The sequence below is a fragment of the Alligator mississippiensis genome, chromosome 1 (genome assembly GCF_030867095.1).
Source record: "Alligator mississippiensis isolate rAllMis1 chromosome 1, rAllMis1, whole genome shotgun sequence".
Lineage (NCBI taxonomy): Eukaryota > Metazoa > Chordata > Crocodylia > Alligatoridae > Alligator > Alligator mississippiensis.
The window spans coordinates 411861540-411887698 of record NC_081824.1 but is presented as its reverse complement, the minus strand read 5'-3'; the positions used below and the strand labels follow the sequence as shown (position 1 = coordinate 411887698).

Sequence of the window (26159 nt, the reverse complement as noted above, 5' to 3'; positions counted from 1 at the left end):
CTGACCCTGCAAACAGCAATTTGACTCTAATAGGAATATTCACATTCATGAAGCTAATCAGCTGCATAAATATTTGTTTAGTTTGTCAGAAAACTTTAAGCATAATAACAGTAAATTTGAGGGTGACCCCTGTTTGTTTTGTGTCTGCTTAAAACAGATATGATGAGCTACACAGATCATTATCAAAATGTTAATATCAGAGTATTTGGAACTTCAGTATCTTTATCCCTATTAGATCCTTAGAGTTAAACTGATGTAAAACTGAAGTAGGAAAGTTGTGATTCAGGTCCTTTTGGCTCTTGTAGACAGAAATAGCTACCATTCTCATAAAAGGGAAATGTCTTCACTTTTTACTATTCCTAGCACTTCACTTATGTTGTCTGACCTTGATATCTTACATAAAAGAAGCTCAGTTAGCATTTCAAAAAGTGCTTATTAGCCTGCTTGGATTGAGTTGCTTGTCCCTTACTGTCATCGGCACAAAAAGCCAAGGAAAAAATCAAATTTTTCTGTTTACACTTAGAAAATGGAATAATTGCTGGGTACAGATTTAGTGACATCTCCTAGGAATAGGGATAGGAGCATACTTCAAGATAACAGCAGACAGAGACTACTCATTTCTTAATGTCAGCAGAACCATTTTAAAGACTGTGATGTTATCTTTAGTTAGTAATAATGAAAAAAGAACCCAATTAAATAGAAGTGCACCGATATATCTGTTGCATATTGGGTTAGCACCAATAAAAGGAAAATTAGCATTATTGGCTGTCAGCTTTTTTTGGCTGGTATAGCCAACAATGTCACCGATAAACATAATATGCCTTTTGGCCAGGGCCCCTAGATGCTACAGGTATGCATACAGCTGCACACATGCACATGGCCAGGAAAGTAGCCAGTCGGTGTGGAGAGCAGCGCCCTGCAGGCAAGTCCTTGGAGGGAAAGGATATTGGGGGTGGGGGATGGAAGGAGTTTGTGTGTGTGTGTGGGGGGGGGGGAGATGGGGACAGATCAAGGTCCTCACAGGGAGGGAGTGGGGCAAGGGCAGGGACTGGGGGTGCTGCCCAGCCAGGACAGTAAATGGAGTCCCAGGGTCAGGGCAGGGAGTAGGACAGAGCCGCAGGCAGCTCATCCAGGGGGCGCGGGGAGGGTGGGAAAAGAGGGTGGCTCTGCCATTGCATACACCTCCAGGGGAGGCATGTGCTCCCTAGATTTGTGCACGGGGCAGAAGCAGGCTGCCCACTGTGGGCTCAGGGCTCTCTGCTCTGCTGCCTCTGTCCCAGGAGTTGCGTTCTGGCCATTCAGCAGCAGTGGTAGCAGCAAGTTGTGCCTCCTGTTGCCAGGTGGGCAGGAGACATGCAGCCAGTGCATGGCTCCCAGGGCAAAGGCAGCAGAGCGGAGTGCCCCAAGCCCACAGTGGCAGCTCACCTATGTCCTCGCTTCACTCGGCTCAGCTCCTAAAAGTGTCCCAGCACTTAAAAATGGTGGTGTCAGTGCTTGAACTAAAGCTCATTCAACAAGCTTTAGTTCAAATGCCCCAGCTGCCATTTTTTAAATGCCGGGTCACTTATCCCCTGGATGAGCTGCCCACAGCTCCATCCCACTCCCTGTCTCAGCCCCAGGGTCCCATTCACTGACCTGGCTGGGCAGTGCCCCCTGCCCCACTCTCTCCCTCACTGAGGGGGCCTCAGTCTGCCCGCACCATGCCCCTTCCCCTCCACAGACTTACCTGCAGAGAGCTGTGCTCCATGCTTCCCAGCTGTGCTCCTGTAAATCGGTTATCAGATCTGTATTGGCTGATATGCCTGGTGAGTGATCAGCTATCAGTATCGGCCAAGAAAATCTTTATTGGTGCATCCTTACGATTAAGCATACACATTTTGGTGGTTCTTTGGGAGAAGTACCAAATGACACCACTGGTTCTCCCTTAAAACAGCATACATAAGAAAATATTCTTTCCATTTCAAGATTGTGAAATAATACATGAGAACATTCTCTGTTTTTTCAGTCTTTGAAGATTGACTACAATAGGCTGCACACATCATTCCTTTTTCTTTAATACTTATAGAAAAAAACTTAAGCATGAGTTCCCTGTACATCTTGTAGACTAATGCTTCCTTGCACTTAGGCAACAATAAATCATTTAAGGTACATACTGAAGCATTTTTCTGACTATGAAACCTTAACCCTGTTAAGTTTTGAATTGTTCATTCTCCTGAGGATTGTTCAACAAAGTTTTCCAGTGGCAAGCTTTTGCAATTCTCTACTTCTCTGTACTCAGTCTTTAATCATTGATGCTCTGTAAAGAAACATGAAATACAATTTGTGAGATTTTTATCATGAAAAATTTATAATAAAAGACTGAAAAGTTAATGTGGCTCTTGCTACTTTAGACTTGACAGTGTATTTTCCCTGTCTCTAGTCCATTTTGTATGTTTGTTGGCTGAAAACAAGCAGGTTTCCTGACTGATCTTTGCCATCACCTGAGCCCTTCAAAGGTGTTCAGCATGCAGAAGTTAAGGCATTCAGTCTTGCTAGTAATTTTTAAAATCTTGAGCCGTAGTTCTCATAAATATCTGAATTCCAATCATTGTTGCAAAGGGACAAAACCTAACACAGACCAGTGCAAAAGAAGGATTAAGGGATTGTATTAAATGTGTCTGTGGAGTGAGGTCATTTAGGTATACATATGATTTGGAATTCCTGGATCAACAAAGTTGATTGGAATTGTATGTTGGTGCATATAAGCAGACAGACGCATTAATATGAATGAGACGGTATAATAAAACATATTGTGCCTAAAAATTAAAATGAATAACTAGTTGAAGCATTTCTTAGACTATTTTAATTTCACTTGGAATGTAAGTTTATTTTAAAGTGCTCAGTTTGTCTTTTTTTCAGGCTGACTTTTCCTCCAGTTGCTCTGATTTGGATCATGAGGAAGAAGTGTGATGTCAGCTTCATTCCCATTTTAGGAATAAAGAAAATAATTCTTAGAATTCAAAGATGGTCCCTTCAGTACCACACAGGACTGATTAAAGCAGATCTGCAAAATTCACTGTAATAAAAAAGTCCAAAAATCAATGTGAAACCTTCAGCTCTCCTCATCAGCTAGCCAAAGCTCCTTTGCCACTCTAGTTGTGGCAGTTAAGTTTCACAGAAGTGAAGACAGGATTGTTGAACGTATTTTTTTTCTCTTTTCAGGTAATTTGTAAAGTATGTAAGTGTTGGAAGCCAAATTCAGATACCATATAAAACAGGGTTCTCAACCTTTTTGTAGTCAGGGCACACCTCAGAAAATGCCAGCTTTTAGCTTTCACTCCTTTTTTGACTAAAGAAAAATATAGTAGTGCAATTCTTCTGTTGTGAAGAGCTCAGACCACAGCAGTTCAGAATGATTTTGACACTATGGATTCCTCTTGAAATCTCTGGGTTTATTTTGTGAATCATGTGTAAGTGTTTGCACAATTAAAAGTGCACCCTTAATATCTCTCAGCACCCCAAAGGCTAGGGTACCCTGCTTGGAAATCACTGATATAAAACAACAGTGCAAATCTGATGCCATGAAATGCCACTATGCTTCAGCCCTCCTCTGTAGGGACCACTTTGAGCAGCAAGAATGCAAATCATTCTTCAAGCCAATTCAAACTTGACTGTCCTTCTGAGGTTGCATCTGACTTCCCATCTGGCCTAAGTTTCAGCTAATTTCACTGACCGTATCAGCAAAAACTGCAAATGCAGAGGTCTGCAAGTCCACATCCATTCACAGTGCTGAGTGCATGAATCAGTATTTCTTTTTACAATTCCATGCTAAATATGTGCAGCTGCAATATATTGTTCAGTTAAGTTGACTCCCCAGGAGAGAAGAGAGTCCAGTGGATGAAACTATAAGAAAACAGGACTGGAAGGAACCTTAGGAGATCATCTAATCCAACCCCTCTGCTCAATGTAGTGTCATCCCTATCTAAACCATCAGACAAACGTGTCTCTAGCCTGTACGTAAAAACTTTCAATGATGAGGATTCTATAGTCACTCTAGGCAATCCGTTCTGGTGCTTAATCACCCATAGTTCTTTCTAATAACTAAACTATTTTGCATTTTATACTTATTATTTCCTAGCCTGTCCTCTGTGGACACAGAAAACAGTTGATTGCTATCTCCTTTATAACATCCCTTTTTGTATTTGTAGACCATCATCAAATCTCCCTTAAGTCTTTTCTTCCCCAGGACAACTTAGCCCAGTTCTTCCAATGTTTTCTCATCTGTCAGGGTTTGAGCATTAGCTTGGACTGCAAAAGAGCAGTCTCTGCTAGTGATATTTTTGTGATCTTGAACAGGCCACTTAGCATCTGTCTACCTCAGTTCCCTTCTAACGTAATATAAAAGATGCACTTATGAATCTCATTATATAAAAAGAAGGGAAAAAAACTTCAAGGAAAAGCCAGTCAAAGGTGTGACTTTGTGGGAACAACATACGAAGAGGCTCTTGGACCATGATCACATTATCAGACTGCCTCCTACAGATGTTTCCCCATATGCTACCTGGCTGTTTGTATCGACTTCCGATCATGGTTTCTTCACATCAGCCTCATTCCCCCTCACTACGCTCGTCTCCAATCCCCCGCTAATAGGCCTGCATCCACAGGATTTAAGTAGCAGAATACAAAGCATCCCCCCATACCCTCCACATTCTAGCTTCTTCTGCAGAAAAGCAACTCAGTTCTTACAGTCGTGATGTGCGCGCACTCTCTTTTCTCTCTGCTCGTGTTGTGTCCTCTTCACCCTTGCCTTTTGTCTCTCTTGTCTATTTAGGGGCTGTTTAGGGGAGGGACTGTTTCTTATTCTGTGTTCAGTGCTGAAAACAATAGGGCCCAGTTTTCAGTTATTTTCTAGATGCAGATCTTGCATCTGTGTGGGGGAGGTAGACTAAACTGGTAGGGGCCAACCTTTCTGGCAAGCAATCTTTGAGTAGACAGGAAGGCAGCTGTTGGCAGGCCAGCCTTTTTGGCAAGTTAAGCCTGTGCTCACTCCAAGTGTCACACTGATCTTTCCTTTGCTTCTGCTCTCTACCCAGTCTCCTATGTGCAATACACAGAGGCTTCCTGTGCCACTTCTGGCATGTGCTGCAAGTTGGCTACCCTTAGACTTGAGATCTCTTACAACCCTACTATCATAAATAGTCATGTGAACAAGTTATAGCAGACAGGAGCATACTCCTTGCACTGCATAGGAGCAAGGAAGCTCAGAGGGTGGGAAACAGGGACCCAGGACCAGATGTCAACTAATTGGAATTTTGGTGCCCTTGGTGGTAGGAAAGGGGCTGAGTTCTTAATTTCCCACACATGGCTGTTGCCTCAACACAAACTCCCTGAACATGGACTACTGCGACAGTAGTGGCTTGGGCTTCAGGGGACTGCTGTTCTGATGCCCTGCCCAAGTCAACACTCCAGGTTAGTGCCCTGCTTGCCTACCCCTAGTAGTTATGTTACTGCCCAGAAGTGTTTGGGGAATCAATCACTACCAAGTTTCTGGAGAGGAAAAGGGACTGTCCGAGTTTGACAGCAGCATTTTTTCTGGGGTGGATGGGCAGTAGGAAGGAACCTGAAGGGCATCTGGAGCAGCACAATGGGGGCAGGTCAGTACTGAAGGGTGTGGGAACCTGAAATTGCAGAATCTGAGGTAGCTTTTCCTTTCCTTCTCTCCTGATAGCCTATCCCACTGGTCCCATACCACCTACATTACGGAGGTTATATCTTATCGACTTGAGTTGAAGCAAAACTCTCCATTAAGAATAATGCTCAGAGCAATGTTTACTTAAAAGTGGATGGGAAATATGGCTGCAGAAATGCAATTTATTATGACTCTTTTACCTGGATTGTAATAAATTTTGCACAAGAATGACAGTTCATAGTTCCAGTTCCCCTCTTAGAATTGTGTGTACATCTTGGAAATATGAGAATTGCACAAGAGAAGATTATACATGGGTGTGCTCAAAAAGGGAGCAAAGGAAGGAGGAGAAAGAAGAGGAAGAAGGAATAAACCAAAGTAAACCCATTACAATTTTTTTTTCCTATAGTGTTTTCTCAAACCTTGGAAAATCTAAGTGAGTTATGGTTGCCCATACAGACATTGCTTACTCATTTAGTTCCATAGATCTCACTGACCTTGGCAGTATCATTTTCTTCATTGATTTCCTGACATGCAGAAATGGCCTAATGGCCTCCATTTTCAGTCCTAACTCAGAGATAAGTCCCATATGCCCTACTTGGGCAAATAATTTCCTTACCTTCAATTGGGACTAGCTGCTTGAAACAAGGGGAAAAGTTCCATGTGTTTTATCTCCCCCTATCTATACATTCAAGCAATTCTTGTATATTACCTCTTAGTAAAAAGCAAACTGTCTCTGGAGACCAGAGATTCCTAAACTGGTCTGTGGACTGCTGGCAATCTGTAAAACTAAGGTAAATGGCCTGCAGTTTTTACTGAGCCACCCTCCTTTTCAATTAGAAGCTTGATGATAAGGATTCATGATGGCCTGCAAGAAATTTTGAGGGTTGCCAATGGTTCATTGGTCCAAAGCATTCAGGAAGCACCACTGTACACAAATGACACCAAACATCATGTCTTTAATTGCAGATATGTCTGTTTTTAAATGTGCTTATTTCAAATGCTATGTGTCAGACTCAAGACCCGTGTCCAAAGGAGTCATTCCTCAAGGATACCATTCATTCCTCAACGATACCATTCTTTGGGCTCAGTGTGAGACAATCCCATGGTAGAGGAAAGGGGGCAAAAGGGTCAGGAAGCCTCTTTGGCTAACCAGGGTCATCCAGGATACCTTAAGGGGAAAAAAAGTAGCATACAAGAAGTGGAAGCAGAGGGTAGCTAGCAAGGAGGAGTACACTTCCTTGGCCCGCACCTGCAGGGAGTCAGTCAGCAAGGTCAAGGCAGCTCTAGAACTCAGGCTAGCGGCAGGGATTAAGGACAATAAAAAGTCCTTCTTTAGGTACTTTGGGAGCAAAAAGAGGGTGCAGGGTGTCATAGGACCCCTACAGGATGGGCAGGGGGGCTTAGTGATGGATAGCAGGGGCAAGACAGAGCTCTTCAATGAGTTTTTTGCCTCTATCTTCTTAAATAGGAATCTAGATGAACCCTCAATATGCATCATGGACATCAACAAGGGGAACATCGGCCAACCAACATTCAGTGCTGATACCATAAAAGGATACTTGGAGGGACTGGACATGTTCAGATCACTGGGACCAGAGGGACTCCACCCACGGATATTGAAGGAATTAGCGAGTGTCATAGCTGAACCACTAGCAAGGATATATGAGCACTCATGGTGCTCGGGTCAGGTCCCAGAGGATTGGAAGAGGGCAAATGTTGTCCCAATCTTAAGGGGAGGAAGGAGGATCCAGGGAACTATAGACTTGTCAGCCTCACCTCTATCCCAGGGAAAATCCTTGAAAAAATTATCAAGGAACACGTGCGGGAGCCTGCTGGCTAATGTGATGCGGGGGGGTAACCATCATGGGTTTATAGCAGGCAGGTCCTGCCTGACTAATCTAGTTTCTTTTTACGATAAGGCCACCAAATGTTTAGATGCAGGAGTCGAGGTGGATGTTATCTATCTGGACTTCAAGAAGGCCTTTGACATGGTATCCCATACCATCCTTATTAATAAACTGAGGGGATTTGCCTTGGATGAGTATATGGTAGAATGGGTAGCAAACTGGCTCAGGGGTCGCACTCAGAGGATGGTGGTGGATGGGTCAGTGTCAACCTGGAAACGTGTGCAGTGGAGTCCCTCAGGGCTCAGTTCTGGGGCCAGTGCTGTTCAACATCTTCATTGGTGATCTGGATGAGGGTGTGGGAAGCACCCTGTCCAAATTCATGGATGACACAAAAATATGGGGTGAAGCTAACACCCTGGAGAGGAGGAACCAGATCCAGGCTAACCTTGACAGGTTGGGAAAGTGGGCAGAGAACAACAGGATGCAATTCAATAAGGACAAGTGCAAGGTGCTGCATCTAGGGAGAAAAAACTGCCATCAGACTTATAGGCTTGGGGGCAACCTTCTCAGCACCACTGAGGCTGAAAGAGATCTTGGAGTCACTGTTGACTCCAGGATGAACATGAGTCGTCAATGTGATGACATAGTCAGCAGAGTCAATCGCACCTTGTCGTGCATCCATAGGTGCTTCACAAACAGGTCCAGGGAGGTGATTCTCCCTCTCTACATGGCACTGGTCAGGCCGTAGCTGGAGTACTGTGTCCAGTTCTGGATGCTGCAGTTCAAACAGGATGTGGACAACCTGGAGAGGGTCCAAAGAAGAGCCACTCATCTGATTGGAGGCCAGCAGGGAAGGCCCTACAAGGAAAGGCTAAGGGACCTTAACCTCTTCAGCCTCTCCAAGAGAAGGCTGAGAGGGGAACTTGTGGCCATGTGCAAATTCATAAGGGGAAAGCAACACGAAGTAGGCGATGATCTGTTTACCAGGGCACCCCTGGAACAACAAGGAACAATGGCCATAAGCTATTGGAGAGTAGATTTAGACTGGACATTAGCAAAAAGTTCTTCACGGTCAGGGTTGCCAGGATCTGGAATGGGCTTCTAAGGGAGGTGGTGCTTGCCCCATCCTTGGGGGTCTTCAAGAGGAGACTGGACAAGCACCTGGCTGGGATCACATGATCCCAGGTTTGGTGATCCTTTTCTTGCCTGCCAGGGGCAGAGGGTCTGACTAAATGACCCACTGAGGTCCCTTCCAACCCTAGAATCTATGAAAAAAGGTACATTGCTTTAAGTCAAACAGGAAGGTCAATCAGCAATAGTTCTGTGACAATTTTAATTCCTGTTTCAGCTGAAAAAATTGCTGGGTGCAAGTACCTAGAAAACACCTATGGCTGTAGTGAGAATTTCATCTTGCACTTCTGGCATATACTATCCCAATTTTGCACAAAGATTATTCTTATGCTATTGAAAAGCACTGTAGTTCCTCTTGAACCAGTCCTAGTTCCTCTCCTCACTGAGAAATGATAAACAGGATCCTGAGCTGCAAAGCGCTGCAGACTGTAGTCCAGTAAGAACTGCAAACTAGAAAGGAGCGAACAAATGCTGGGGAGACTTTAATGTTTTTAAAAAAAGAAAGCGAAGGCAAATTGTGAGAGTAAAATACACAGATGCTATAAGTTTGTAGCTGTGTTGGTGTACACTCTGGCTAAATGCTATTTCACTTTACATGTCTAAATGCAGCTGCATAACAACAGTTCATATCACTCTTACACAGTTTGTGATTCAGTTCAGGGCATTAGGCATCCACACTGAGCATGCTCAGTAGGGCTCTACTCTGACCAGACAAATATGTAACAACATATGAGCACCCAGATACATGCATATGGCCAGTTAAGTCCTGAAATTGTAGTCAGATAAAAACGCACGACTAGTAGGTGCTAGGTGCTGGAGGAAGAGGTGAAGGAGGAACCTCCCATGTTTTAGCTCAGCACCTTAGTGGTTAGGGCAGTTGGCCTGGGAGTGGAAGATCTAGGGTGTGTTTAGACAAAACGGGGGCCCTATATTAAAGTGGTGGATTTTTAAAAACACCACTTCAATTTAGGGCTGATTAAACCCCCATGTCGTGCACACACCTTGCTGACTTACCTGTCTCTCCAGCAGTGGGGAAGGGAGGGTGAGCTGCCAGCAGGCGGAGCGGTCCTTGGGCTACAGGGGGGCTGGTGCTTCCCTTTGTGGCTGTGGCAGCCCCCACCAGGCAGCACCTGCCTGCAGGCACCCGGCTTGGGCGGTCCCAAGGGGTACCGTAGCTACAGGGGGAAGCACCGGGCCCCCACACAGCTCAGAAAGACAGGCAGGCTCCAGGGGGAAAAAAAATATCAAGCTCGCCACTTTTCTTGGGTGGAGCCTGCTTTCCCAGGCTGCTGCCAGGCTGCCTGCAGGGCTTCCTGCAGAGCTGCGGAGCTGCACAGAGCCTGGTGCTTCACTCCACGGCTGCAGGGGCAGCAAGCCAAAACTCCTTCGAGTCATTTAAGGTGCATTACGCTGCTGAATTTCCTACAGTGGATGGAATTAATGCGCAATATGCTGCTGAGGTGTGCAAACACTCACACCATTAAAGCAGTGTAAAAGCATGTAGCCCGCTTTAAAGTGTCATGCACACACACCACTCATTTAATCTACACATGGCCCTACTAGTACCTCCACATGGGGCTCCCAGCTAAAGTGCACAGCCCAGAGTCCACCTAGTCCAATGGTGTATGACCTCTGAAAGTTTGCCTCCCACCGGCTTTCAGAGGAGCTGTGGACCAAAAATAATTTTGTTTTGGAGTGGCCTCGCAGGCTGGGTGGAATGGCTTGGCGGGCTGGATCTGACCCAGAAGCCATATTTTACCCGCTTCTGCGCTAATATGAATAGGATTCAGTCCACAGTGTACTGCTTATTGCATGTGCATTAGTGTGTTATTATCCTAGTGCCTTCTAAAAGCACAGGCAATTTAATTGTTTTATTAAAATACAGAGGGAAAGCTAATTTTGGCAGGGGTCATTTTGAAGAGGAGTTTCCTTTTTTCTGCTTTGGAAAGCACCCTTTTGCAACAGACAGCAGAAATAAGTTCCTGATCAAAGAGCCAGAGAGCCCCAGGCCCCAGCACAAAAGTATTTATTTTTCCTAGCTACTCATTTCCACTTCCTTTGTTTTTCTACTAGGCAAACTGGTAGGAACACACTGTCCAACCAAAAGACTTAATCTACAGCAGGGAAAAAAAAGTCTGCTTACTGCCTAAATGTCCTTGGAGCATTGTCAGCAAGCGGAGACACACAACAGGAATGAAGGTGCTCACTTATATTAAATACAACCCTCTGGTACTGCCTATAAACTTTCAAGAACTGCTCTTTCTCTGTCTCCTCCCTCCTGACCTATTCCCCTGCACCCCTGTTGCCACCCCCCCAAAATATGAGATTTCAAAAAGATATACTTTGGATTCTTTTCCTGTGCCTCCTGCTTTTTTTTTGCTTTTATTTTGCCTGCGGCCATCTCAGACACTGAGGCTACAATTTCACTCCTTTTGCCGCAACCACAAAGTTTGAGATTTTGGAATAATCACTTGCTTCCAGGAACTGAGGTTTTGAGAAATCCTGTAAGAGAAACAATAAAGCTAAGAGGGCTGGCAATGCTGTAAAAGCTGTTTGAGAAACGCTCATATCATACTGTTAATGTCTTTCTGGAAATGATTTTGTCAGCTTGTGTGGTCAGCATAAGCCTCTGTCTGAGATCTAATGAGATCCAACCCGATCATATTTTTACTGTTACAGCCAACATCATCATTCTGTTCTTCTACTTAATTTATAATCTACTATTTTATTCTAGCTGCATAAGGATGCCACAAGATTAGCTATTTTCTTTAAAATAAAAAATCAACGACAGCTGCTCTGTTTCACTTATTAATAGGCAGAGTTTTCTAAAATGACCACCTTCTCCACAGCAATACCTAAGATTGGCTTATTGTTACATGAATATTTAATCAGATCACCCCTATTGCAACCAATGGAGAATTGTGCCGAATATTCAATTTGTATTAATGTGTAGCCTTTGTTTTATTTAGTTACTTTGCTTTCCTTTTACTCTTCCCTAAGAATTTAGAGTTGTTTACAGGACAACAATGATGTTTTTATACATTTTAAATAAGGCTGTGCTCTTATTGATGTCAATTGAACTTTTGCCCCTAGGTAGAAGTCACCAATAATTAAGGTATCTAAGGCCTATTTTCAACAGTAATGTATGCATGTACGTGCCTAGATATTAAGTGCACACTAAAAATTTTAGTCATTAACTTGAATAAGAGCAGTCTCTAACTGAGTAAGGGTCATGCAATTTGGTTTACTTTGGCTATAGAGAGAACTGTATCAAACCCTCAGAGCTCAGAAAAGAACAAGGTAATATTTCTACAGCCAGGGTTATATGCAAACGAATAGTATGTGAATTCCAGTTTGTACTTGTTTGTAATTGGCAAATTGGTGAAATTAAATTGTCAAAATAAGAGGGAAGAGGTGGAGAGGCAGTGGAGGCTAATGCAAAGGCAGATTATCCATGACATTCTACAGTATAATGATCATCTGTTCAACAATTTAGGAGTCTGAGAATGCCCTGGCTACCCTCTGCTTGCCTGTACCCACTGACACACTCCAAATCCAGGAGTTTTCCAAGGAAACTGTCCTGAACTTGTCCCCAGTGGCCATTCTCACCAGAGACTGAGGGCTTGTGAACAGGGTGTGCTTGAGCCTCTCAGAGGTGGGCCTTGCCATGCCAATGATTTCATAGATTTCATAGACATTAGGGCTGGAAGGGACCTCGGAAGCTCATCGAGTCCAGCCCCCTGCCCAAAGGGCAGGAAGTCAGCTTGTTGTGCCGCAGCTCAACTCTGGGATCGTGCCCAGTATGCAAAGGTCAATAAAGATACCAGGGGTGAAAGTACAAAGAAGGTTTATTGCTAGCAATAAAAGGTGCAAGCAGAATAATTCATGTAACAAGCACACCAGATTACTATTTCTAAGCATCTTTTATACAGGAGTTTTCAAGCCTTCGGAAGCGTGCTTGTTTAATGATTGGTTGTAAGTGAGTGACGCAAGAAGTTCTTTACTGAGCATGTCTCTATACCTGTGTTTTAGCCATGTATCTCATTTACATACATATGTGTTTCATTAGCATACTTCTTCCCCACCTATGGGTGTGATTTTTAGTATTTTAATGAGCCCTTTAACCCAGTACTCTGTTTCTTCTTTTGTTTTCAAGCCCCCTTTATCTAGGACTGTCTCCTCCTTATCATTGCAGATGGGCATTCTTCACATAGCATTCTCTTCTGCTTCGTCTTCGAGTAGAGGTTTCTAGGTCACTCCTTACAAGCTGGGGTCATAGGATCCCAGCAAGATAAGCATCCAGTGTCGTCTTGAAGGTGTTCAATGAAGGCGCTTAAACCACCTCTGGTGGCAGGCTGTTCCAGATCTTGGGGGCTCGGACAGTAAAGAAATTCTTCCTTATGTCCAGCCTGAAACGGTCTTGTAGTAGTTTGTGACCATTCGACCTCGTCATCCCTTGGGGCGCTCTGGTGAACAAACGTTCCCCCAGATACTGGTGGTCACCCCTGATAAACTTATAGGTGGCCATCAGATCACCCCTGAGCCTGCGCTTTTCCAGGTTAAAGAGCCCCATGATGTAGACAAGCTCTGTGGCACTCAACTAAAAGCAGAAACCATGTCATCAGTAAGGCTAGGGGAGACCCATTTACAAAGGACAACCTCAGTATTCATTAATCTAGGCATTCCATTCTCTGGCTATCTCCATGCTATGTGGGAGCCTTGAATTCCTTCCCCCTATCTTCCCAACCTCCTCCTCTGTGACAGGGTTCTTTGCAGGAAACCCTACAAGGTCAGCCTGATGGAGTTTCCTTGCCCTCTGGCTCCATCCCACAGGTTTCTCTGTGGGACAAGTGGGTGATCTGGCCAATGGCTTTATGTTCATGCCATTAAAAAATGTAGATAAATTTGTAGTCATATATTTGCATCAGGAGATAATGCAGGGTCCAGTTCTGCAGACCTTTCTCAGTGTTGTATGCCCCCATCATTTTTATACTGTAAAATACAGCAACTATATATTTGCTAGAAAACCTACTGCTGAAAGCTATGCCCAAGATACACCTTCTCCTTGGTTGGAGCAATGTCTCTCTGCCTGCAGATGACAGCAGATTCCTTGTGGAAACCCACTCTCCCACTTAGAAGGGGTATGTGCCTCCAAGGCCTCTCCAGGCAGCATCCAACTGCACACAAAACCAGTGCCAAATAACAGCAATCTGCTAACCCTTCCTGGGAGTGAAACCTCTTCTCTTCTAAGCATTCTCCTTTCCAGAGGGAAGCAAAGTTGGCACGATCTGTGCTGAGCATGATCTGTGCTGCTGCTGGAACACACGGACAGCAGAAGCCACAGCAGTCATGCCACTGCTAGTGCTGTCCAGGGTCAGCTGCCAGCCCCACTGATTCTTATTTTCTCTACCTACTGGGAAGTAGCACCCATCAGAGCTGCTGCATGAGGAAGACACAGCTTCCACTTTCTGTGACCCAGAAGCCTACAGAAATTTGGGGAGAAGGAAATAATGAGGAGCGGGGAGGGATGGCTGACACCATTTTCACAAGAGGGTAGGAGGGAGCAGAGTGAGAACCCAGCACCTCAGAGCTGTGCTGTTCCCCTTACTTCCTCTCCTGTGAACAATAGGTCAGTCGGTTCTCTGCTTCCCCCCCCTTCTCCTCTTGTCCCTGCAATATCAGGTGTGAGAAAAGGAGGCAATGGACCCTGGAGCTGTCCCTGTGTCCTGGTACTGGGGAGAATAGGAGAGTGCTGTAGCTGCCCCCAAGCCTAAGAGCAGGAGATGAAAAACCCCTGGCGATGCAGATGCTCTAAGTCTAAGGGGCTGATAATGGGGGTAGGGCAGGGGAAGCATTGATGGGGGGCTGAGCAAGGATGGGCATAATAAATTGCACTTCATGCACTATGCAAGGGAAACCAGTGAAAGCTTGCTATGGCAGGGATGACATGGTTTGATTGACTGACAGCAAGGAATTGTGCAAGTTGAACAGACAGGAGGTGGAGAGCAGAGAGCAGACATGAAAAAGAGATCCTTGTAACCATTCCAGTGAGGGTCTAGGCTTTAAAAATATTATTGCTGTCTAAATAGTAAAACCAGAAAGGATTTCCAGCCTTTTTGATAGGTGTTTTCACTCACACTACAAAGATTCTTCTCCCCATGATGAGATGGCATGATGCATAGTAACATATGCAACTCAGTTATGTAACGTTGTCCTTTCCATACTTTTTTTCCTGTAAAGGGAAATATATGACTCTTTGGCGAGTGAATTTCTAGATGACATCAGTGGGATTTTTTCCTGAAGATTGTATGTACATTTTATTTTCTATACTGCTGCCAGAAATTGTCATTTTATCTATATCATTGAGAAATAATTGGATATCATGTCATCAGTTCAGGCTGTCATTAGCATTTCATGTACGTTATTGTAACATACCAGTTACTTATAGTGAATGGCTGATTCAAAACACATTTTAGAAGCAAGCGTTGTAATGATTACCTGTCAGCATTCTAACCTTTGCTGAAAATGATATTCTGTCTGAGTGCTTAGGATGATCTCATAATCATCCACAAATTAATATCTCACAATGAATGTATAATCACCAGTTAGTGTAATTTCATACTGCCATACAAAACTGCTATTTGCTTCATGTTTTGCACACTGCAAAATTTAAATAGTGCAGTCTTGAAAGAACTATGGCTTGGGGTGGGTTTAATGTGTACTTAAACTTCCTAGTTTTCAATGAAGCAGCATTTTTAAATCCATATAGGCACTTCAGCCATGTATTAGGGAATTAAGAAAGCAAAAGAGGAACTGAATATAACTTTATAGTCCAAATGTCAAGGGATCTTAATTATACTTTCTCAGCAAATTCATCACCCACTGTATTCTAAGGTTTATTCCCTTCTGCACCTTGACTTAAACACTGTTCCACTGCTCAGCATATCTGTGTGTTGTTCACTACACAGTCTTGATTATACATCATTGACGTTAACAGGCTCAAACAGGCTCAATCCTTAAGTGTATTACCACATTCTGTTTATTTTAGGAAAGCAGAAATAAGGTAGAGGACTGGCAGAAGGCAGGGCAGAGACTAACTAGTTCAGAGAGGCATGAGCTTTTGTAAGCAACTGCCTACTTCATCAGATGCCATGAATCTGCAGAAAGGTTGGGCCTCCACTAGAAAAGGACTCAAATACAAAGTAAAGGAGCAGGGGGAAGGGGCACCACTGAGAAGGACAAAAAGTTGGCTGAAAAGGTCAGTAGGGATAAACAAGGCAGTCAACATGCTGAGGGACCAAACAGCCAGTCAAAAGCTAGTTTACGCAATGGGACAAGTGACCATGCTCTACAAATATACATAATCCAGTCTGTGTATGACTTTTTACTCCACAACTTTTCATTGAAGCTGGTTTTCAAAGTTCTTTTGCTTAAGGAACCCTGCTGTTAGATCAGCTGTGGCATGTCCAGAAAGGTTAAAGTGTCCTGCTACTGCATGCCAGGAACTGAGGACTGCATTTCCTGAGGAGTGCAAGACCTATGGGACATTTTCACACATGTTCTGGGATGCAGCTCCGGGTGCTTTAATTAGCAAGCCACGCTAATTAAAAGTGCCTGTGTGTCAAATGTACTAGCGCCCTCGCTCATTCCTGCACTGAAAAAATGTTGGTGGGTGCTCGTTGAACATGTTTTATTTCAAAGTGCCACACCACCTTTTTTCAGCGTGGGGACACGCAGGGTCACTGATACACGACGTAGAAGGCTGCTGGAGTGCATCAATTTCTGCGCTCCAGTGGACTCGATTAATCGAGTCTGCTCCTCCAACACTAAGGAATGTGCAAGCAGTTTCTTTAGAAAAACCCTAGCTTTATTCTACATCATTTTCTTTCCTGGAAGACTATTGTATTAAATGGAGATGGGTGGAGGAGGCAGTAAGAATCCAAACCCAGATCTAGATTAGGTTTCTAATCTATTGGATTTACTCAATTTTAATATGAATTTCCCCCTCCCCATTTAACATCAGGAAGAAAGCCCCTTGTCTTAGAATCAAGTACAAGGGTGGTGGGGGGAGCAGGCAGCTACTGTGGCTCAGGCTCCAGCCCCTACCCGCGATTGGGGCCATAGAAACAGCTGTTGCCTGACTCCCTCCCTCTACCTACCTCCCTACCTCTGCACTCTGCCATCTCACTCCTGCAGCTTCTGCTCCCCATCTTTCTCTGACCCATGCAGCCTCTGCTTCACTGCCTGCCCATGTCTCTCCCTCCCTTACCCTTACTCCACACCAACAGGCTCCTAGCCCTGTTGTAATGACGCACAGTGCCCAAGGCTAGAACAGGGACAGAGCCTGCTGGCATGGAGCAAAAGGTGGGCAGAGGAGGAAACAGAGGCTATGGAGCAGGGGGGAGCAGAGGCTGGCAGAAGGGGGAACCCAAGGCTTTGGAGGGGCAGATGGGGCAAAGGTGGCAAAGGAAGGTACAAGCAGAAAGCAAACTGCTTGATCTCCCCATATCACTTACCTCCCCACTGCCTCCCACCCTGCAGCAGTGGGACGGATGAATCAAAGATGACCCTCCAATAATTAGATTCTATACATGGACAATAATAAATTTATAATTTTTACATGTATACAATCTAATTATTAGGAGGTCATCATAAATTCATGGTAAGCTTAGATTTGAGGAAATACAATATTGTATTTTAATTCTTTTTGACCCAACTGTCCTACAGGTCAGAGTCTGGTAAGTCAGAGGTGCATGCCATGTGGTCCATGGGCTGCATGTGGCCTGTCAAGTAGTCCCAATGGCATGCTGTAATTGCTTATTAAACAATTTTGTTAAATGAAAAGTGATTGAAAAGGCAAAAAATTGCATCCTATGTCCTCGCTGCTTGGTGATTTGTTAATCAGTTCATGTGCCTGCATGTGCACTCCTGAGTCCAGCTTGCAAATACACTGAAGGCTTACATCTGATCAGAGGGGGTCACCCTAGTTGTGGCCCTCCCTTGCAAACGGCATTCCATAAAGTTTGAATTGTGCATCCCTGATGTAATTTATTCCAGTTTGGAAGAGAAATTTCTGATGGAGTTGGCAGTCTTCAGTGTGATCCTGCTTATTCATAAAACTGTACAGTCCTTGAAAATGGAAGGAATAGAACAACCAGGACAGCCTTTCCCAGCTCACAACTCCAAGCCCTTCACAGCCAGTGCCCTGCAAAAATCTTCTTTGTTGGCCTTGCTTATTCATGGCTGTACTGAATTTCCTTTTCCCTTTTTGCTTCTGAACACAGTCTGAAGGAAAACTGTCTCTCCTGCATACATGCACATGCATTCACCTTGCCCAAAACCGTAGTCACTCCATGCCTCTCCAGCCAGACTGTATGAATTCCTGAGAGGACTTTCATATCCCTCCTTTGGGTGAAAAGTTCCTGCATTTGTTGTTAGGAGACCACTTTTAGCTCAGCTGTTTCCTTCCATAAAAGAACTTGCATCTTAAATGAAGGGCAGCAGTTCCATGCCCCCACTTTAAAGAGGTTTAACCTTACCTATCTTCTATTCTTCTGAGGTTCTTATACTGCCATCATCACCCAACTATTTGCAAGCCTTTCAGCAATCCATTTAATAATGTGGCCAGCATTAAGGTTAGGATTTGCTTTTTGAGTACAAGGCTGAACACAGCTTAAGACTTGGATTTGATTGCATAACAGATTTGGTGAACTGTCCCAGTGGGATTCCAGCCCAGTGATGTCTATGTTCCTACAAGAGTTCTACCAGCTTAGACTCAACTCCCATGGTCATTGGTCTTACAAAATTTTCACTTCATGATACGGATAAATAGACCCCTTCTGAGTTTGGAGATGGCCAAGAACTAAAACTACAACTAAAACTACAGTCAAGTGGAAATTCAACTGCCCAGCACTGAGCTTTGGAACCATGACATGCTATTAAAGTACAGGCCCTCCTTGGGTCCAATGGGGAGCAGTACTGACACGGCCACCATGCTTCCAGGTTTTCTCTGCTGCACAGGAGGAAAGCATACTGTACTGAAAACTAGATGTCGCTTTCAAAAACCTTTTGGCAAGATGCTCCTAAAGAAATGAAGTTGTTCCACTGTGAGAAGCCAGATGTTGTCATGGATCAAAAAAATGGGCTAGGAGGCAGAAAGCAGAGAGATGAATGGCAGCAACAGACTAGGACAGCAGCAGTGAGCTCAAAATGCTAAGGGAGTTGAGAAAGGCTTTGAAAGCAGAAAACACAGCAATAAAGGGTGACTTCAATTACCCAAAAAAGACTGGGTCCTTCATTCTAACATTAGGCCAGAATGCAAAGACCAAATTTCTTGACATTATAAAAGACTGCTTCCTGGAGCAATTAGTCTTGGAACCTACAAGAGGAAAAACCATTGCTGACCTACTCCTAAGCAGTGCTCAGGATTTGGTGCAGAGAGCAAGTGTTCCTGAGCCACTCTGCAATAGTGATCACAATACAGTTGGGTTTGACATCCTTGTAGGAGGGGTGACAAGATGAAAATCTACCACAGTAACCTTTAACTTTAAAAAGGGAGACTACACCAAAATGAGGAAGCTAGTAAGACAGAAGTTAAGAGAGGCCTCTAGGGAAATGCAAGTGGTAGGAGAACTACTGAAGAACAATGTATTGGAAGCACAGAGCCAATGCATAGCAAAAAAGAAAAAATGGAAAGCGGACCAAAAAAACCCCAGCATGGTTTAATGACAGAGTTGCAGAGGCAATAAGCAGAAAAAAGGCTTCTTTCAAAATATGGAAGTCAATTCTAATAAGGAAAATAAAAAGAGCATAAACTCTGGCAAATCAAATGTAAAACCATACTAAGACAAGCTAAGAAAGAATTAAGAAACTTGCTAGAGACACAAAAGGTAACAATAAAAATTTATCCAAGTACAATAGAAGCCAAAGGCCTGCCAGGGAGTCAGCTGGGCCTCTGGATGATCAGAGTGTAAAAGGGGCACTAAAGGATGATAGGGCCATTGATGAGAAACTAAATGCATTCTCTGTATCTGTTTTCATTGTGGAAAATATTTGGGAGATTCCTTCACCAGATCCACTCCTTTCTAGGGACAAGTCAATGGAACTGACCAAAACTAAGGTTTCAATGGATGAGGTCATAGAGGAAATTGATAAATTAAACAGAAGCAGATAACCAGCACCTCATGGCATTTGCCCGATGCTCCTGAAGGAGCTCAGTTTGGAAATTGCCAAACTCCTAACTGTAGTATGCAACCTAAAAACAGTCTTAGTAGAGGAGTGAAGGGTTGCCAATTTGACTCCCATATTTAAAAAGGGCTTTAGATGGGACACAGGGAGCTACAATAAGCTTAACTTCTGTTCCTGGAAAACTGGTAGAAACAATAATAAAAAAAGAATAGTTTAGCACATGGATGCACATGACTTGCTGGGATGGAATCAATATGAGATTGTCAATGGGAAATCGTGTCTCACCAACCTACTAGAGTTCTTTGAGGAAGTCAGTAGGCAGGTGGATTATGATGATTCAGTTGACATAGTGTATTTGGACTTGCAAAAAGTTTTGACAAGGTGCCCCCTCAGAAGGTTTTAATAGTTATGCAATCATGGAATTACAGGGAACATCCACTTGTGAATTAGAAATTGGTTTATGGATAGAAAGCAAAGAGTGAGTAAAAATGGTCAATTTTCAGGATGGAAAGAAGTAAACAGTGGGTCCCCCAGGGATCTGTATTAGGACCAGTGCTGTTTAACATATTCTTAAATGATCTGGAAAAGGGGGTAAGTAGCAAAGTGGCCGAATTTGTGGATGACACAAAATTATTCAAAATGGTAAAGAGCAAGGTGGACTGTAAGAAACCACAAAAGAATCTCTCACTATTAAGCAAATGGGCAACTCAATGGCAAATGAAATTCAATGTAGATAAGTGTAAAGGGATGCACATGAGCCAAATAATCCAAATTATACCTACACTTTGATGGGCTCTACCTTAGCTGTTACCACACAGGAAAAAGAGTTAGGAGCCATTGTGGACACTTCACTAAAAACATCATAGTTTCATAGCTGGTAGGGTCGGAAGGGACCTGAGCAGATCATCAAGTCCGACCCCTGCCATGGGGAGGAAATAATGCTGGGATCAAACAACCTGGCAAGGTGTCTATCTAGCCTCCTTTTAAAACCCCCCAGGGTAGGAGCGAGCACCACTTCCATTAGAAGTTGGTTCCAGATCCTAGCCACCCTGAATGCGAAGTAGTGCCTCCTGATATCTAGCCTGAATCTACTGTCCGTCAACTTATGGTCGTTATTCCTTGTTACTCCCAGTAATGCTCGGGGGAACAGGGACTCTCCCGTTGCCTGCTGGTCTCTCTTGGCCAGTTTATAGATGGCCACCAGATCCCCTCTCAGCCTTCTTTTGTGGAGGCTGAACAGATTCAGGTCTTATAGCCTCTCCTCGTAGGGCCTGGCCTGTTGCCCCCTGATCATGAGGGTGGCCCTCCTCTGGACCCTCTCCATATTGTCCACATCCCTCCTGAAGTGCGGCACCCAGAACTGGACACAGTACTCCAATTGTGGCCTGACCAATGTCAGATAGAGGGGGAGGATCACCTCCTTGGACCTGCTCGTGATGCATCTGTGGATGCATGATAAGGTGCGGTTAGCCTTCCTGACTGCATCCCCACATCGGTGGCCCATGTTCATCTTGGAGTCTATAATGACTCCAAGATCCGTTTCTGCCTCTGTGCTGATCAGAAGGAAGGTCCCCAGCCTGTAGGTATGCTGCTGGTTCTTTCTCCCTAGGTGCAGTACCTTTTAATGAGAATGGGGTGAGAGACAGTGTCAAAGGCCTTCCTAAAGTCCAGAAAGACTACGTCCACCACAACACCTGCATCCAAGGATCTTGTGACCTGGTCATAGAGAGCCACCAGGTTGGTCTGACAGGACCTGCCTCTTATGAACCCATGTTGCTCTGTGTTCCCATCAGCTCAATGTTCAGCAGCCATCAAAAAGGCAAACAAAATGTTAGGGATTATTAAGATAGATTTGTAAAGAAAACTGAAAGTATCATTATGCCCCTTTGTAAATCTGTGGTGCATTCACACCTTGAATAACATCCCCAGCTTTGGTCTCCATACCGCAGAAAGGATATAGAAGAACAAGCAAAGGTACAGAGCAGTCAATAAGGATGATTACTGGTATGGAGGAACTTCCGTATGAGGCGAGACTAAGAAGACTAGGTCTATTCAATTTAGAAAAGAGATGCTTGAAGGGGGGAATGATAAGGGTTGACAAAATATTAAATGGTGAAGAGATAGTAAATAATAAATCCCTATTTACTATTTCTCACAATATAAGAACTAAAGGAAGTTCTTTTTCACACAGTGTATAATTCAAGAGCGAAACTCATTACCACAAGATGTGAAAGCTGATGGTTTAACCAGATTTAAAAAGGGACTGGACAGATTCTTGGAAGAAAGCACTTACTAAGTGGAGTTAGGGATGCAGCCTCTGAATCAGAATTTCCTGCAAGTGCGGGAGGAACAGTGGAAAAATCCATGGTTTACCCTGTTTACTTTCTTTTTCAGCATCCACACTCTTCTCCTATGTGACACAGGATACTGGGCAAGATGGACCTATGATCTGACCCAGTATATGGCATATGTTATGTTCTTAAGAATGAAATGCTCGATTTTCATCATAGCAAAATCTCAACAAGTGGGTTTCTCAAGGTTCTGTAAGAAATGCTGTCTGGAAAGGGGATGAGTGGTGGGGATAGCAACATTTACAGAAGACACAAAGTTATTAGTTTAGTCAGGGTAAGAGAAGACAACAAGCTAAGTGCGTGGGTGACATGAAGGCAACTGAAGTTCAGGATTTCTGAGTACAAAATATGTACACCAGAAGAAAAAAATTGAACTTCACTTTCATAGTTTTCATAGACATTAGGGCTGGAAGGGACCTCAGAAAATCTTGGAGTCCAGCCCCCTGCCCCAGGGGCAGGATGCCAGCTGGGGTCATAGGATCCCAGCAAGATAAGCATCCAATTATCTCTTGAAGGGGATCAAAGTAGGTGCTTGAACCACCTCTGATGGCAGGCTATTCCAGACCTTGGGGGCTCGGACAGTAAAGAAACTCTTCCTTATGTCCAGCCTGAAATGGTCTTGCAGGATTTTATAACCATTTGACCTTGTTGTCCCTTGGGGCTCTCTGATGAACAAACGTTCCCCAAGTTCCTGGTGGGCACCCCTTATAAACTTATAGATGACCATCAGATTGCCCCTGAGCCTGCGCTTTTCCAGGCTGAAGAGTCCCATAGCTCTCAGCTTGTTGTCGTAAGGTCTGTTTTCCTGATCTCTGATTATGTGTATGGCTCTTCTCTGGACTCTCTCAAGCTTTTCCACATCCTTTTTGAATTGTGGAGCCCAAAACTGGATGCAGCACTCCAGCTGCAGCCTCACTAAGGCTGAGTACAATGGGAGAATGACGTCCTGGGATTTGCTTGAGAAGCATCTATGGATGCAAGCCAGCAGTTTGCTCGCTTTACTAGCTGCAGCATCACACTGATGGCTCATGTTCATCTTGTGGTCAATCATGACCCCCAAATCCCTTTCATCCTTAGTGCTAGCCAGCGTAGCACTGCCGAGCCTATAAGCATGCTGCAGGTTTTTCTTCCTAAGGTGGAGAACCTTGCATTTTTCGGTGTTAAACACCATCAGGTTCTCAAATGCCCATTTCCTGAGCCTGTCAAGGCCAGCCTGGATTGCCTTCCTGTCCTCAGGTGTGGACGCTTTACCCCAAAGTTTGGTGTCATCAGCAAACTTGGCCAGTCCACTTCTGACTCCATTGTCCACATCATTAATGAAGATGTTGAATAATATAGGCCCAAGGACAGAGCCTTGATGGACCCCACTAGTCACAGCGCACCACGATGATTGACTTCCATCAACTACCACCTTCTGGGCCCGGCCCCGGAGCCAATCCCCCAGCCAGCAGATTGTGGTGAAGCTGAGGCCACAGTTGGCCAGTTTTGCTAAGAGGTGATCATGGGATACCAGATTGAAGGCTTTTTTAAAGTCAAAATATATGACATTAATCTCCTCTCCCTTGTCCAGGTGATAGGTCACCTGGTCATAAAAGGAAATAAGTTTGGTCAAGCATGACCTACCTGCAACAAACCCATGCTGGCTATCTCTCAGGATATTGCCATCAGCTAGTCTGTTAAGGATGGCCCCTTTGATAATCTTTTCCAAGACCTTCCCCAGGATAGAGGTCAGGCTGATGGGCCTGTAGTTTGCCAGATCTACTTTCCTCCTTTTCTTGAAGATTGGCATGACACTGGCCTCCTTCCAATCTTTGGGCACTTCACCTGAGCACCACGAGTTCTTGAAGATCCGTGCCAGGGGCTGGGCTATGATGCTTGCCAGTTCCTTGAGTACCCTGGGGTGTAAACTGTCAGGGCCGGCTGACTTGAAGGTATCCAGCCTCCCAAGGTGTTCCTTCACAAGGTCAGCATTGATGGAGGGTAAGGAATCTCCCTCACCCAGGCTTTCCTGTCCCATAATGGGCAGGGGCGTCCCTTGGGACTGATGAAAGACCGATGCAAAGTACCCATTTAGCAAGTTGGCTTTTTCCTGAGTGTTGGTTGTCAGTTGTCCCATCTGGTTTAGCAGGGGTCCAATGTTACTCTTGCTTTTTCTTACCCATTTGCTGAGCCTGTCGAGGTCAGCCTGGATCGCCCTCCTGTCCTCAGGTGTGGATGCTTTACCCCAAAGTTTGGTATCATTGGCGAATTTGGCCAGTCCACTTCTGACTCCAATGTCCACATCATTAATGAAGATGTTGAACAACATGGGTCCAAAGACAGAGCCTTGGGGGACCCCAGTGGTCACAGGGTACCATGACGATTGACTTCCATCAATTAACACCCTCTGGGTTTGACCACGGAGCCAGTTTCCCAGCCAGTGGATCGTGGTGGAGCCAAGGCCACAATTGGCCAGTTTCGCCAAGAGGTGATCATGGGATACCAGATCAAAGGTTTTTTTGAAGTCAAGATATATGACATCAATCTCCTCTCCCTTGTCCAGGTGATAGGTCACCCGGTCATAAAAGGAAATAAGATTGGTCAAGCAAGACTTACCCGCAACAAACCCGTGCTGTCTATCCCTCAGGATGTTGCTCTCAGCCAGTTTGTTAAGAATGGCCTATTTGATAATCTTTTCTAAGACCTTCCTCAGGATAGAGGTGAGGCTGATGGGCCTGTAGTTTGCCGGATCCACTTTCCTCCCTGTAACTTCCTGTGCCTTTCTACTGAGTGTCACGCATGTGGACTCTTTAAGAATCTCGCCAAGGCTTCTTGGACTGCATGGCTAGGCTAGTGGGAGTGGTCCCGGGTCAGATCCCCAGGGGTCTAGCCTGCCACGTCTTTGATGATGAGAGATTGTAAATCGGGAGGACGATGTCTGGTCTTGTCCCCCTGGTTCTTTCCCTTGGCCTTCCTCGTGACCGCCTCTTCTTGGGGCTCCACCTCCCCTATACCCCGCCTAACACCAACCGTGATGTTGCTTGTTGGGGTTGATGTTCGGGCCCTTCCTGGCACTTGGTCCCTTGGGGCTGTGGTTGTTGACCACTGGTGTAGCTAGTGCCAAGCGCTCTCCACGGCCCCTCTCCGCTCTCTGGTCTGTGCGAAGCCAGGTTCTACCCAGACTGCTGCCTCCCTTGATGCGTCGCTGCTTCCCTGATTTTGGTACCTGCTGCTGGTTGTTCGGTTCAGGGTCCTGTCATTGCTGCATCTGTCACCATTCCAGTCACTGGGGCTACCGGCTCTAACCCACGATGGATCCGCCAGCAGCTCCTTGGGCCCACGCTGGCCCAGTATTCCCTCCACACTCCCTTCCTGAGGAAGCCACCAAGCCTCCTCCTGCTCCACACAGTCCGGCTTCTCTGACCTTTCTGGGCCAGCCGGGGACACTCCTTCTGGTTCCCCCTGTTCCCTTCCAGGTAAGCCTTTTCTGCCAGCTCCAGGGGCCCACCTAGCCAATCACCTTTGGCACGCTTTTATAAAGCATGCCTAGGCAGACACGGGAGCCATTCCCGGCTCCTCCTGGCTCTGTCACGGGTTTTTTCTTTGATCTTTGACCTTTTTTCCATAAACAGCTGCTGGTGCAGCGTCCCAGTGCTTCTCCTCTTCTCTCAGTAAGTTTTCCTTACACCCCCCATTTAAGTTGCCTTGGGGTGTCTCATCTTCCGCTTCTTCTTTTCCGATACACCTTGACAGGAAATTGAGAACGCGATTAGTTGCCCCCAGTAGGTATTTCACACTGAACTTAAATGGCTGCAGTGACAAAGCCCATCGCATTATTTGGGAGCTACTGTGCCTAAACTTATTCAACCATTGCAAAGGGGCATGATCAGTCACTAAATCAAATTCTCGCCCTATTAAGTAATATCTAAAGTAGTTTACAGCCCATTTTATAGCTAGGCATTCCTGCTCAATGGTGGAGTACCTGGTTTCCACATC

General features: G+C 44.9%; 1 protein-coding gene across 2 annotated transcripts in view; it reads left to right on the top strand.

Moving 5' to 3' along the window:
• Nucleotides 1-26159, top strand: part of LCP1 (lymphocyte cytosolic protein 1) — an 81054-nt gene that overhangs the window by 4385 nt on the left and 50510 nt on the right. Inside the window, exon 1 of one of the 2 annotated variants that reach the window (XM_006278912.4) lies at nucleotides 10735-10845. The exons of the other annotated variant lie outside the window; for it this stretch is intronic. Coding sequence (XP_006278974.3) covers nucleotides 10797-10845 — 49 coding nt within the window. The 5' untranslated portion in view covers nucleotides 10735-10796. Of the gene's footprint in view, nucleotides 1-10734; nucleotides 10846-26159 lie in introns of those variants that run through there. 2 annotated transcript variants of the gene reach the window in all.